Source organism: Sebastes fasciatus, chromosome 17, assembly GCF_043250625.1.
Source record: "Sebastes fasciatus isolate fSebFas1 chromosome 17, fSebFas1.pri, whole genome shotgun sequence".
In the NCBI taxonomy this organism is placed as follows: Eukaryota; Metazoa; Chordata; class Actinopteri; order Perciformes; family Sebastidae; genus Sebastes; species Sebastes fasciatus.
Window position 1 is genome coordinate 1440049 of NC_133811.1, and position 13807 is coordinate 1453855.

The 13807-nt window shown below is 45.4% G+C and overlaps 1 protein-coding gene across 9 annotated transcripts in view; it reads right to left on the reverse strand.

Moving 5' to 3' along the window:
- The window catches only part of LOC141754510 (uncharacterized), an 86383-nt gene that overhangs the window by 23506 nt on the left and 49070 nt on the right, over nt 1–13807 (reverse strand). For 3 of the 9 annotated variants that reach the window (XM_074613607.1, XM_074613608.1, XM_074613606.1), the window contains exon 3: nt 1361–1396. The exons of the other annotated variants lie outside the window; for them this stretch is intronic. In XM_074613607.1, coding sequence (XP_074469708.1) covers nt 1361–1396 — 36 coding nt within the window. The remainder of the gene's footprint in view (nt 1–1360; nt 1397–13807) is intronic. 9 annotated transcript variants of the gene reach the window in all.

The window sequence follows — 13807 nt, forward strand, 5'->3', positions numbered from 1 at the left end:
TAAAAATCGATAGGCTACAACGTTTTGGAGAATCGATACAGTATTACAAAAACATAATATCGTGATACTCGTGTCGTGTGTATCAATATTTTCTTACACCCGAGCATCAAATAACTAATTAAAACCAAACTTATCAGAAAAATGAACACTAGAACAAACATCAGCGTGTTCAGAACTAAACACCTAAAACGACTGATACCATCTCTGGGAAACATTCATTTGACGTGTACTTTGACTTTTTAGTTTGGCCCATGTCCCATCCGCTAACATGGAGGGGGCGGGATTTATGAGCCATACTGCAGCCAACCACCAGGGGGCGATCCAGATGTTTTGGCTTCACTTTTGGGGAGCTGACATGTCGTCCATCTTTATATACAGTCTGTGAGCTAAAAGGAGAGTGAATATTGGATACATTCATCAGGTGGACACAAACACGACTCCAGTTGAATTCTTACTTTGCTCTGTGTCTGCTGGATGTGCAAATAGGCAACAATTTACTAACATGTTAACCAGAACAACGCCACATTAACAGTGTGCTTACTGTTACTGAATAACAGGAGGTTTAAGGAAGAATATGTTTGCATTTCATCTAGAGCTTTGATGTACAGCTAAGGATACAAATTTCCTGACAAGTTTGATAAAACTTACTTTTTATTTGCTCACAAATTTGCTCACCGAGACTAACAATGCAAACTTGGTCATCGACCTGGCTGGAAAAACAACCCACAAGTACAAGAAATGGAAGTCGACCTCAAAGTCAAACAGTGCTCCCTTTGGGTCAACAAGAACATTTCTCCAGACTCTGTTGCTTCAAACAAGAGTGTGTCTATGTGAGGTTATTTGCCTCTGGGCATATTTGAGTCGACAAAATTTACATTGTGCAAATAAATTGTGCTGAAGGTACAGAAACAGTTGAGCAGTGATGCACTTTATCATGCAGAGCTTTCAGTAAAAACTGGGATTTGTACGAAGGCTTCAGCTGTAGATAAGATAAGCTTATTACAGCCTGTTATCTGCCACTCTGTATATATACAGTATAGGAGGCTTGCAGTACAGTAGATTAGCAGAGGGCCGAGAGACGAGGCGGATGGGAGGGAGAGAAACAGAAAAACTGGGGGATAAGAGAGAAGGACAGGGAGAGAGAGATAAGAGAGAGAGAGAGAGAGAGAGAGAGAGAGAGAGAGAGAGAGAGAGAGAGAGAGAGAGAGAGAGAGAGAGAGTGGCAGGAAGGGGTGGAAGGATAAACGAGTGGGATGTCAATTTATGTGTTCAAAGCCCGAACTCAGGTAGTGGGTGAGTGATGGAGGGGGACATGACAAGAAGAGGAGGACAAGAAGGAGATTTAAACAAGGTGACTTACATTGATTCCTTCCCAGGAAAACTCGTTACAGCCATGCTGGGGGTGGGAGGAGGGGGGAGGGAGAGGAGGGGAGGAAGGGGAGGAGAAGAGTACAGGTATAGCAAAGGCGGGAAGAGAAGAAGGAGATTTAAAAGAGGGAAGAGGAGACTGGTCTTAAGCTCTTTAGTCCTGAATGTTTCCTATTTGGATATTAAGGTTTCCTGTGGTTCATAGTTCTGTGTGGAGTCACTTTGAAGGTCGTTAACATTTCTACTTTCACTTTACAACTTGAACTACTTTATATTTGAAGTGAATCTGGTCTTAAATAGAGCTAAAAATTCAATCGTGCACTGCATGTTTTCGTAACTGACCCTGGTTCATCTTATTCTGAAATTTCATAATTCATGGTACAGTAGTTTACAGTCAGTTTTTAGTCTTCATAGCGTTTGTGTATCAGGAGCTTACAAGAACTGTAAGCTTGAGTATTGTTATTTTGTGATTCGAACAGGCAATTAAACCAGTAAACTTTGTAATGTAGAGACATGTACGGTACACGTATGAGCTGTGCAGTGTGTATGTAAACATACAATACAGTAGCCTAATCTCACAAATACAACAGCACCATTATAGGTTAAATAGAAACACAGGAGAGAAAAAACTATGGTTATTCTCTGATATTGGTAAATTTATGAGAAAAAACACAAATTTACGAGGATAACATTTGGAGATTCTCTGTGATTAAAATCCTAAATTTATCTGGAAAAAACTTGTATATTCTCTGAGATTAAAGTGGTAAATATATGAGGAAAAACAGATTTACTGTGAGGGCTGTTGGTTAGGACCCAGATGCAGACACAGACACAGCTGGATGGTGGTTGAAAAGCAGGTGGATTTATTATAATAAAGGTGGTGAGGGCGCTGGAGAAGGCAGGGGACAGGCAGGCTGCTGAGCAGGGTGGAGTGGCTGGAGGAATGAGCTGAGGCGGCGTGAGGATGGCTCGATGGGAGGCTGGCACAACTGGTAGGCAGAACAATCTGGCGAGGACTGGCAGGAAAGCTGGTGTTCTTGTTGATTAGGTGATTGTTGACAGGTGCAGAGTGCAGAGTGGAGAGTGAGACCAGGTGTCTGATGAGGAAGCCGCGCCCCTGCCACACCCACACAGACAGGCAGGGGAGGGGGAGACCCAGGGGAAGCAGAACACCGGAAAACTACTGGAGTCAAGGCCAGAGCCGTGACAGGACCCCCCCCTCAACGGGCGCCTCCAGGCGCCCCAGGCTTGTCTGGATGCTCCCGATAAAAGTCCCGAATGAGGGAGGCATCCAGAAAGAAGCTGCGCGGGACCCATGAGCGTTCCTCTGGGCCATAACCCTCCCAGTCAACCAAGAACCGGAACCCCCGGCCTCGGCGGCGGACGTCCAGAATCCGCCGAACAGTGAAGGCAGGGTGATTGTCGATGATCCGGGGGGGTGGAGGGGGTTCGGCTGGAGGGCACAAGGGGCTGGAAGACACAGGCTTAAGCAGCGAAACATGGAACGTGGGGTGGACTCTCAGAGATGAAGGCAACTTTAACTTGATAGCAGTGGGATTAATGATCTTGTCAACTTCAAAAGGTCCAATGTATCGGGGAGCCAATTTATGGGACTCCACCTGAAGGGGCAAGTCACGGGAGGAAAGCCATACCTTTTGACCGGGTTGGTAAGTGGGTGCCGGGGATCGATGGCGGTCAGCAAGGCGTTGATTCCGGGCAGCTGAACGGAGAAGGGCAGACCGGACCTCTCTCCAAATCCGCCGACACCTTTGGATGTTGGCCTGGACCGATGGCACCGCCACAGCCTCCTCCTGGACTGAGAAGAGGGGAGGTTGATAGCCTAGAGAGGCCATGAAGGGGGACATACCTGTGGCGGCGCTGGTGAGTGAGTTATGGACATACTCAACCCAGGGTAACTGTCTACTCCAGGAGGACGGGTGGTGAGCAGTGACACAACGCAGGGCTGCCCCGAGATCTTGGTTTGCCCGCTCCGTCTGCCCATTCGTTTGAGGGTGGTACCCAGAGGAGAGACTAGCTGTGGCACCCAGAGCCTGGGAAAAGGCCTTCCAGACCTGGGAGGAGAACTGTGGTCCCCGGTCAGAGACGATGTCCTGAGGGATGCCATGAAGACGAAACACATGGAGGACCAGGAGGTCCGCAGTCTCTGTGGCTGAAGGTAATTTAGGGAGAGGGACAAAATGCACAGCCTTGGAAAAACGGTCTACCACAGTCAATATGATTGTGTTACCTTCTGACGGGGGTAAACCGGTGACAAAGTCCACAGCTATGTGGGACCAGGGTCGGCTGGGGACGGGCAGAGGACGCAGGAGACCAGCTGGGGGTTGATGGGAGGCCTTGCTGCGGGCACAGACGGAGCAGGCGGACACGAAGGCACGGGTGTCGCGGGTCATGGATGGCCACCAGAACCGCCGTTTGATGAAGGAGAGGGTGCGGTGGAAGCCAGGGTGGCAGGTGAGCTTAGATGAATGGCCCCATTGTAGAACTTGAGATCTGGCTGAATCAGGCACAAACAGACAGTTAGGAGGGCCATTACCTGGGTCTGGATGAGAGCGCTGTGCCTCCCGTATGCAGGTCTCAATCTCCCATGTAGCTGCGGCCACCACACAGGAATGAGGTAGAATGGTTTCTGGCTCAGAGCAGGATTTCTCTGGGACAGACTGGCGGGAGAGGGCATCAGGTTTGGTGTTGCGTGAGCCAGGACGGTAAGTGAGAGTGAAGTTAAACCTTCCCAGGAACAGAGCCCACCAGGCCTGGTGGGAATTTAGCCGTTTAGCAGAGCGGAGGTAAGAGAGGTTTTTGTGGTCTGTCCAAACTACAAATGGCTGCTCAGCCCCTTCCAGCATGTGCCTCCATTCCTCAAGTGCCAGAACCACCGCCAACAGCTCACGGTTTCCCACATCGTAGTTGCGCTCCGCCGGAGAAAGGCGCCGGGAGAAGAAGGCACAGGGGTGCAGCTTGTGATCCTTAGGAGACCGCTGAGAGAGGACGGCCCCTACACCTGAATCAGAGGCATCCACCTCCACAACAAACTGCAAAGAGGGATCAGAGTGAGTTAGAATTGGAGCACTAGTGAATAACTGTTTCAGAGTGTCAAATGCTATGTCAACCTCCGGCGTCCAAGTAAAGGGGATGGCTGGGGAGGTGAGTTGTGTGAGAGGGGCCGCCACTCTACTGTAGTCTCGAATGAACCGTCTGTAGAAGTTGGCGAATCCTAAGAACCGCTGCAACTGTTTCCGTGTAGTGGGTTTGGGCCACTCAGCCACCGCCTGAACCTTTGCTGGGTCCGTCTTCACCTGCCCCTGCTCGATGATGAAGCCCAGAAAACTCACAGAAGTCACGTGGAAGTCACACTTTTCAGCTTTTACAAACAGTTTGTTTTCCAGAAGACGACGGAGCACTAACTTCACATGTTGGACATGTTCTTCCATGTTCCGGGAGAAGATGAGTATATCATCAAGATAAACAAAAATGAAGTGGTTCAGCATGTCACGGAGGATGTCATTAACCAAGGCCTGGAAAACTGCAGGGGCGTTGGTGAGGCCAAAGGGCATGACTTGATACTCAAAATGGCCCAGGGGAGTGTTAAATGCCATTTTCCACTCATCTCCTTCTCTGACTCGGATCAGATGGTAGGCGTTCTGGAGGTCCAGCTTTGAGAAAACAGTGGCCTTGTGCAGGGGCTCGAAAGAGGGGTCGATGAGGGGTAGTGGATACTTGTTTTTAACGGTTATGTCATTGAGGCCACGGAAATCAATACAGGGGCGTAGGGTGTGATCTTTCTTTGCAACAAAGAAGAAGCCGGCACCAACAGGAGAAGAGGAGGGTCGAATAAAGCCAGCAACTAGTGAGTCATTGATGTACTTCTCCATAGCCTCCCTTTCGGGACGGGAGAGTTTATAGAGACAGCTCGAGGGAAGGGGGGCACCATGGTGCAGGTCTATAGCACAATCATAGGGCCTATGTGGGGGCAAGGTTTGGGCCCGCTGCTTACTAAACACCTCACCTAAGTCATGGTACACAGGAGGGACTAAAGAGAGGTCAGGGGGCTCAAAAGTAGGAGCAGCAGTTAAATGAGAGGGAGCTAGGGCTGACTGGAGACAGTGGGAGTGGCAAAAGGTGCTCCAACTAGCAATAGTAATTGGTGGACCAATCAATATGGGGGTTATGGAGTTTAAGCCAGGGCTGACCTAGGACCACAGGAGCATGAGGTGAGGGAATAACTAGCAGTTTTATAGATTTGTGATGATTACCTGATAGGATGAGACTCAGGGGAACAGTGTGATGAGTAATGCGGGCCAGGAGCCTTCCATCCAGCGCATTGACATCCTTAGGAGCAGGAAGGGCTTCAACAGGGATCCCAGCTTGGGTAACGAGGGTGGAGTCAATGAAATTATCATCAGCCCCAGTGGGCGGCCGGTTCTCTCCCTACGGCATTCACGAAGACGATTGTCTAAACGAATGGACAGGGAAATGAGGGAGTCTAAACTATCAGTCTCATCCCTTGCTGCCAACTCATCCTTAATATTCTCAGCTAACCCAAGAACAAACACTCCTTGTAAAGAAACTTCCTCCCACCCACTCTCTGCTGCCAGGATCCTAAACTCAACTGCATACTCTGCGACTGATTTAGAGCCCTGACGGAGGGAGAGGAGACGGTTAGCAGCCTCTTTACCCTGAACAGGATGGTCAAAAACTTTTCTCAACTCAGCTATGAATAACAGGTAAGAATCACAAGTAGGAGACTGCCTCTCCCACAAAGCTGTAGCCCACTGAGAAGCTTTACCAGTAAGTAACCCCAAAATAAATGCTACACGTGACTTATCTGATAAGTAGGTGGTAGGTTGCTGCTGGAACACGAGAGAACACTGGAGAAGGAACCGCCCACAAGCCCCCAAATCCCCAGAGTAGCGTTCTGGAGTCGGAATGAAAGGCTCACGGGCTAGTGGGGCTGGGGTGGCATGCCCTGGTGGAGGCGTGGGGAGCGCTGGTGGGGGGTCAGCTGGTGAAGCTGCTGTGGCAGACGAGGCATATGAGGCTGTGAGATGGGCGCTGGAGAAGGCAGGGGACAGGCAGGCTGATGAGCAGGGTGGAGTGGCTGGAGGAATGAGCTGAGGCGGCGTGAGGATGGCTCGATGGGAGGCTGGCACAACTGGTAGGCAGAACAATCTGGCGAGGACTGGCAGGAAAGCTGGTGTTCTTGTTGATTAGGTGATTGTTGACAGGTGCAGAGTGCAGAGTGGAGAGTGAGACCAGGTGTCTGATGAGGAAGCCGCGCCCCTGCCACACCCACACAGACAGGCAGGGGAGGGGGAGACCCAGGGGAAGCAGAACACCAGAAAACTACTGGAGTCAAGGCCAGAGCCGTGACATTTACTTGAAAAAAACGTAGAAATTCACTTTGATTAAATACATACATTTTGAGAAATAACTTGGATATTATCTGATATTAAAGTGGTACATTTACGAGGAAAAATACAAATTTACAAGGAAAACATTTGGAGATTCTCTGAGATTAAAATCATACATTTTCGAGAAAAAAACTTGGGAGATTCTCTGATATTAAAGTGGTAAATTTACGATGAAAAACACAAATTTACGAGAAAAAAACCTTGGAAAAATAGTGTTTTTTTGTCAAGGAACCACATCGCTTCACTTTGCATCGTTGTATCAACCTCATCACACAACAGACGCCGCTGCTTGCCGTGTATTAAACCTGCAGTGGATGATCTAATCTAATTACACTTTGCCATCGGATTTAGCAGTAAGGAAATACTCGTGATTTTAGCCCATAATCACCACATTATCATAAGCATCCATGAAGCCTATTTAGAAGAAAACAACATACTGGTTTAAGGTTTATTCTCATACATTTTTTACTTTAATCTTGGGAATTCATAAGTTTTTTTCTTGGAGTTCCTCCCCACCCCCCACACCCCCCGCCTCCCCGGCTCCATAATCTATATATATTTTTACCTACAGTGGCCCCTAATACATAAGATTTAACTGTGAAACCACTTTTATTTGAATGGACTGAGGGAAGTGAAAGTGTAGAAGGAGAGACGGAGGACATGAGAAGCAGTTTTTTTAATCGGAGGGGAAATCTAGAAATAGTGTAATTGTGTGTAGTTCTGTGTTTGTGTGCTGTCGGCTGCACCATCCCTCTTTGTCCATCCACACTGCCCACAATGTTTAGGTAACCAATGGATACCATTCAGCAGTGACCCTGTTGCCAGGGGCAACAGCAAATCTGATGGGTGACCAAACCTGGACACCATTTATTGTGTGTCCTCATATGCATGCACATACATGGACACACAAACAGACAATCATGCATATTCATCATACTGTACAATAGGCACAGAGATGGGCAGACTGTGGTCGCTCCACAGAATTTAAATAATGCACTGCTGTCAAAAGGGATTTCTTTAGTTCTTATTTTTTAACATCAGGCCCTTTGTCACAGCACCCCAAAGAGTTTCTCTACTGGCACTTTAAGCTTGTTAGTTGTACCGTTCAAGTCCACAGATCACAGACTGCATGAGAGGTGACACGGCAAATGCCCTGAACATGATGTCAAAGTAAATGCCAAACTATTTCCTGTCCTCACAAGGCTGCTGCTGCTACAGAGGTGGTTAGAAACATCCAGGAGTTTCATTTATGGTCAAATGGAAGGTAAACAGCTTGATCTTTAATCTTTAGTATCTCCATCCATAGCACAGCTTCAGTACAACCCTGCCTTCTACAAAATGACCTTCTATACAACTAAAAAGCATCCTAAATGATGTTTAGAGGGAAACGTCTTTTCTCCTGGATTACAATCGCCGCTTGAAACTGTTTTTACGATCACAGTTTTGAACATGTGGTTAACGTTGTAAATTGAAACAAAACAAAACAACTAGGTTTAGGCAACAAAACTACTTGGTAATGTTTAGTAAAAAAAACATCATGGTTTGGCTTGAAATGACTATGTTTGTTACATTATTTAAAATAAGTGAATGTTGACTTTTAGTCTCACACGGGACACCAACAGCGGTCTCCTGGGAGAAGGTCCTGTGTTTGGTTAACCCATCCGCCCCTCTGGCCCACCCGTAGTGGAATTTTTTGTTTATTACTCATTATTGTACCACGTAACTTTCATTAGCGATGACTCGATAGACTACATCACCTGCTCTACGCATCACTCGTTGTCCTACGTCACTCGCTGCGGCCTTCCGCGGACTACCATTACAAACATATTTGTGATACGTCAAAGACAAACATATTCCGTGACAAGACGTGTATGCCTCTCATTGAGAATGGTATTTAGTTCTATGGGAACGTATTTTTAGGAGACAGAGCTGTTCAGTGAGAACATTTTATATCACTAACTATAACTCTAATGCAGAACTACTAGTTAAAATCTGAACATCTGAGTGAGACTTTAATGCTTTGGCTTTTTTGTTTATGGGAAATGCTAGGATAATTATATTTGATCTTATTTTAATCTGCACATTAGCATTTACTGTGATCGTTGTTGTTGTTTTTTTCTACTCTATGTAATATGAAGAATGGAACAGAAAGTGCTTCTGGTGTCCTCTACACCAACTAATGGGTTTAAAGAAAAACAGCTTTTATCTGTGGGTAGGCTGTGTGGCATAAAAATCTAATTTCTGGCACTCAAGTGGATGGTTGAGAATAAAAAGCCTTTAATAATCCAGGTTTTTACACGGACTAAATACACCAACCATAATGGCACACTTGCCTATCTCAGTCTTGTTTCTACTGCATTTGTAGTTGCTTCAAAGAAACTGTTAAGCTTCACAGGGTCACTTTGCTCATGTTGATGGATTCATTGTAGTTAACGTCAATACCCAAAAGTCCTGTAATAGACATCGGTAGCTGCTAACAGCACATGGAACCAACTTAACTGCTTTCTGATGTTTTACACCAAAAATATACACTAATGCTTGTGATTTGGGATTATTAATGGACTGCTTGTTTCTGTCAGCAGATAAGTGACCGCAGCCAACAGTAATAGAAAATTCATAACACAGACATATTCAATCAATAGCATTTCAATGTGGGGGGGAGATGTTCTTCTCTTATTGCACCCAATTGTGTGATTTCAGATGAATAAGTGATGCATTTTTACATAACAATCTAATCTTGTGCAGCTGTAAAGGTGCATCATTCATTCCCATGAGGTCCTCCAGAGAAACAAACCAAAAAATAATAATAAAAATGCTAATGCAGTAATAACATGGCTAGTGGAATATGGACAACCGCATTTGAATCTGGCAATATAAAAGAATAAGTAGAGAAAGCGAGCAGCACCACTGGTGTTTTATCACCAGCGGTGATAAAACATTAAGATAGAGCTGGGCCTCTGTCTTTGTATTTATTCATGCTTTAATCAGCAGCTGCTGGGCTCTGCCACTCTAGAACTACAATATCTCCATGAATGAATATGAATTTGGGTCTGACTTGGTTTAAGGTCTTATTGCCCTGATTAACATTTTTCCTCTGGTGTCAAATACAGGCAGTGGTTAGCAAATTGAAACCATGGGCGAGCCCAAACTGAAAGCTAGAATTAATTCTGTTCTGCCGCAGGCCCCCTTTCGCTTTCTGGGAAGCATCGATGTAATTTTCATGTCAGAGATGTTTATTTTCATGACAAGTGAATGAGGAATAAGAATAATCCTCCTCTAACAAAGCAGCCGCTGAGATGGCGGGGGGGATTTAGCGAAGCCCTGCACAAGTCACCGGTCGCCTTGTTGGGTTTTTGTGTCAGATCCACATTAACAAGAGCAGGAAAAGGTGTGGGGAATAATTCATGCAGAGGCAGCAACATGCACACCAAATAACTTCAGTCAGTGACATTTTTTAACCTGAGCAAACATGTTGTTAATCACTAACACACACTGTGTAAACCGCACACAGCTGACTCACTAAACTCAACTAATTGAATGATGGTTTATTTAATCTCTAAAACTAATGAACATGCTCAGCAGCGGGCCTCGGACTGATGCAAATTAATCTTTCAACAACTAGAATAAATCACTCAGAGATCCAACGTAACCGAGGAGGAACCATCTCATTATTATTCATTTGATTATTACTCATAAGAGAAATGTGCTCAACAGCAGCAATTTATTATTTTATGCGTATGAATTCTTCAGTTAAATGTTAATGTATTCCGTGTTAAAGGGACATTGAGTTATTTATGACCTCTGGTGTCTCGGGAAATCAAACATCTCTAATATTATAATGATCTCCTCTTTTCACAGAAGCCCTTCTACTGTCAGTGTTGCTATTAGGGCTGTCCCCTCTTAGTCCAGTAGTCCACTAATGTCCCCTCTTAGTCCAGTAGTCGACTAATCGATCCTTTTGGTCTTAGTCCGCTAAGAGTTCTTAAGTCGATTAGTCGTTTCTTTTATGTTCTTTTAATGCTGAATGACTTATTTCCAAGAAACTTGTGAGCACATCTCTGGTAAACACCAGATTTAAAGTGTAGATGATTGTATGATTGTATGATTCTTTGTGGAGAAACTCAGTTTTACAGATCTGTTGATTAAATCAACTAATCAATTAGTTGATTGAGTGTTTATGGACTAAAAATATCTGTGGTCAAGGACAGCCCTAGCTGCTGCAATACTATGAACTGAAAAAGATGAAGATATTGGGATCACCCATTATAAAGAGTTTTAACGTTGTGATTTATGGCTTTATTTATGGTTAATGCAGCATTTACTAATACAACTGCCAGGTTGTGAAAAATACCTTTAACTGGCTTGTATTATTTTCCACTTGCTTCATCTTTTTAGCTCTTAAATCCATCAGGAAAACCGCCCCAATGGACTGTTTGACCACTTCTTCTTCTTAATCCTCTTGGCCGCCTTGGGAGCATAAGGCGTCCACCATGGATCTCCACTTCACTCTCTTCTGTGCAGTGGTCTTTGCTTCCTGCCAGGAGGTACCGATCTTATTTAGCTCGTCGAGCGTGGACCGTCTCCAGTTGTTTTTTTGGTCTCCCTGGCTTCCTCTTTCCTTGTGGGTTATAGTCCAGAGCTTGTCTTGTTATGTTTGTTTCTTGTTTTCTGAGTGTATGCCCGCTCCATCTCCACTTTCTCCTTTTGATTTCTTTGTTGATTCGCTCCTGGTTTGTCTGTATCCACAGGTCTGTATTTGTCATTTTTCTGGGCCACCATATACTCAGTATGTATCGGAGGCAGTTGTTAATGAACACTTGCAGTGTGTTGGTGATCATGTTTGTGGTTTTCCAGGTTTCACAGCCATAAAGAAGGACATTTTTTACATTTGAGTTGAAAATTCAGATTTTTGTGTTTTTAGAGGGCTGGGAAGAGAGCCATACAGGTCGGAGTGTTCTGAAGGCATGTCTTGCTTTGCTGATGCGTAGCTCCACATCCTTATCTGCTCCTCAGTCTGTGCTGATGTTGCTTCCCAGGTAGACAAACTCTGCCACATTTTCTTAGGGTTGCTCCTTGACATTTATTGATTGGTGAAATTTAGTGTTGATCCTCATGACCTTGATCTTTCCAACGTTGATCATGAGGCCTAGCTGTTTGCTGTGTTCATGTAATTTGTTTGCCTTCTGTTGCATTTGTATTTGTGTTCCTGAGATCAGTGCCAAGTCATCTGCAAAATCGAAGTCTTCCAATAGTGTGAAGGGAGTCTACTGTAACCCCGTCCTTTGGCCATCCATTGACTTTTTCATGGTCCAATCAATGGCAACAAGAAAGAGCAGGGGGGACAGAAGACAGCCTTGTCGTACTCCTGTTTTTATGTGGAGGGTGTCTGAAAGCTTGCCATTTGAAGTGACTTGGCCCGTGAATCCATTGTAAATGCATTTGATGAGATTGACCAGTTTTATGGGTATTCCATAATGTCGGAGCAGCTTCCACAGGATGTTTCTGTCTAGGCTGTCGAAGGCTTTTTCAAAGTCAACAAAGTTGATGAACAGTAATGACTGCCATTCATGCCACTTCGATGCACTGCTCGACAATTATTCTGAGTGATGCAATGTGATCTGTACAGGAGTTGTTCTTCCAGAAACCTGCTTGTTCCTTCCTGTATATCTTGTCCAGTGGTTCTTGCATTCTATCCAAGATGATTCGGCAAAGGATTTTGCTGGGGACTGAGAGAAGCATGATGCCTCCCCAGTTCTTGCATTTACAGAGGTTGCCTTTCTTGGGAATTGTGACAATTAGCCCTTCTTTCCAGTCATTGGGTACCTCCTCTTTTACCCAGATCTCATTTAGAAGCCTGTGGAGGATGTCAGCGTTGGCACTGATGTCTGCTTTCAGTGCATCAGGGGGGATGTTGTCCTTTCCTGGTGCTCTGTCCAGCTTCAGTTTTTGATGGCTCTTTTGATTTCTTCCTTTGATATCCTGTCACAGTTGATGTTTAGATCTCGTCTCGCTTCTTCAATGTCTGGGGGGGTGTCTGGAGGAGGTCTATTGAGGACTTCCACAAAATGTTCCTTCCAGCGCTCTAGATGTTGGGACTCTTTAGTGAGAAGGTTTCCCTGTTTGTCTCTGATAGGTCAACTAAAGCTCTTGTTCTTACCAGCTAACTGTCGGGTAATTTTGTACAATTCCTTTGCGTTGCTCTGCCTGGCTGCTGCCTCTGCTTTGCTGGCAAGCTCCTCCGCTTGTGCTTTTTTTGTCCCTCTTGCAGCTCTTTCTGACGATTTTGTTCTTCTGTTGGTAGTCTTGTCGGAGGCCTTCCTTCTTATTGCGGTCTGTCTCTCTGTTGAGTTTCAGTTTCATGTCTCGCCTAGCTTCAATCTCCCTCCATGTTGGATCAGTAATCCAATCTTTTCTATTGGGGTTTCGGTACCCCAGGACAGTTTCACATGTGTCAGTGATAGCCTTCTTGCATCTTTCCCAGTTGTCATTTATCTTTTCTCCCTCTGCTAGGGTTTGGAACCGGTTGTGGAGTAGAATTCCCCATTCTGTCCGTGCCTTGATGTCTTTTAGTTTTCTTGTCTCAAATCTTCTCTGTATCCTGTTTCCAGCTTTCTTTTTTACTGCCAACTTCATCCAGAGTTCTCCCACGAGAAGATGGTGATCTGAGTCTATATCGGCGCCCCTCTTGACTCTGACATCGAGGAGAACTCTCCTCCATTTTCTGTCTATTGCAATGTGGTGGATCTGGTTCTCTGTGCGGTGGTCTGGAGATATCCATGTAGCTTTATGGGTTTGTTTGTGTGGGAAAGCACTTCCTCCAATCACCAACTCATTGAGGGCACAAAGGCTTGCAAAGAGAAGCCCGTTCTCGTTAATCTGCCCCAGACCTTCTGTCCCCATTGTTCCCTTCCAGTCATTATTATCCATTCCAATCTTGGCATTCATGTCTCCCATCACAATCTTAATGTCTCTCTTGGGAGCCTTTTGGAAAACTGTCTGTAGTTGTTGGT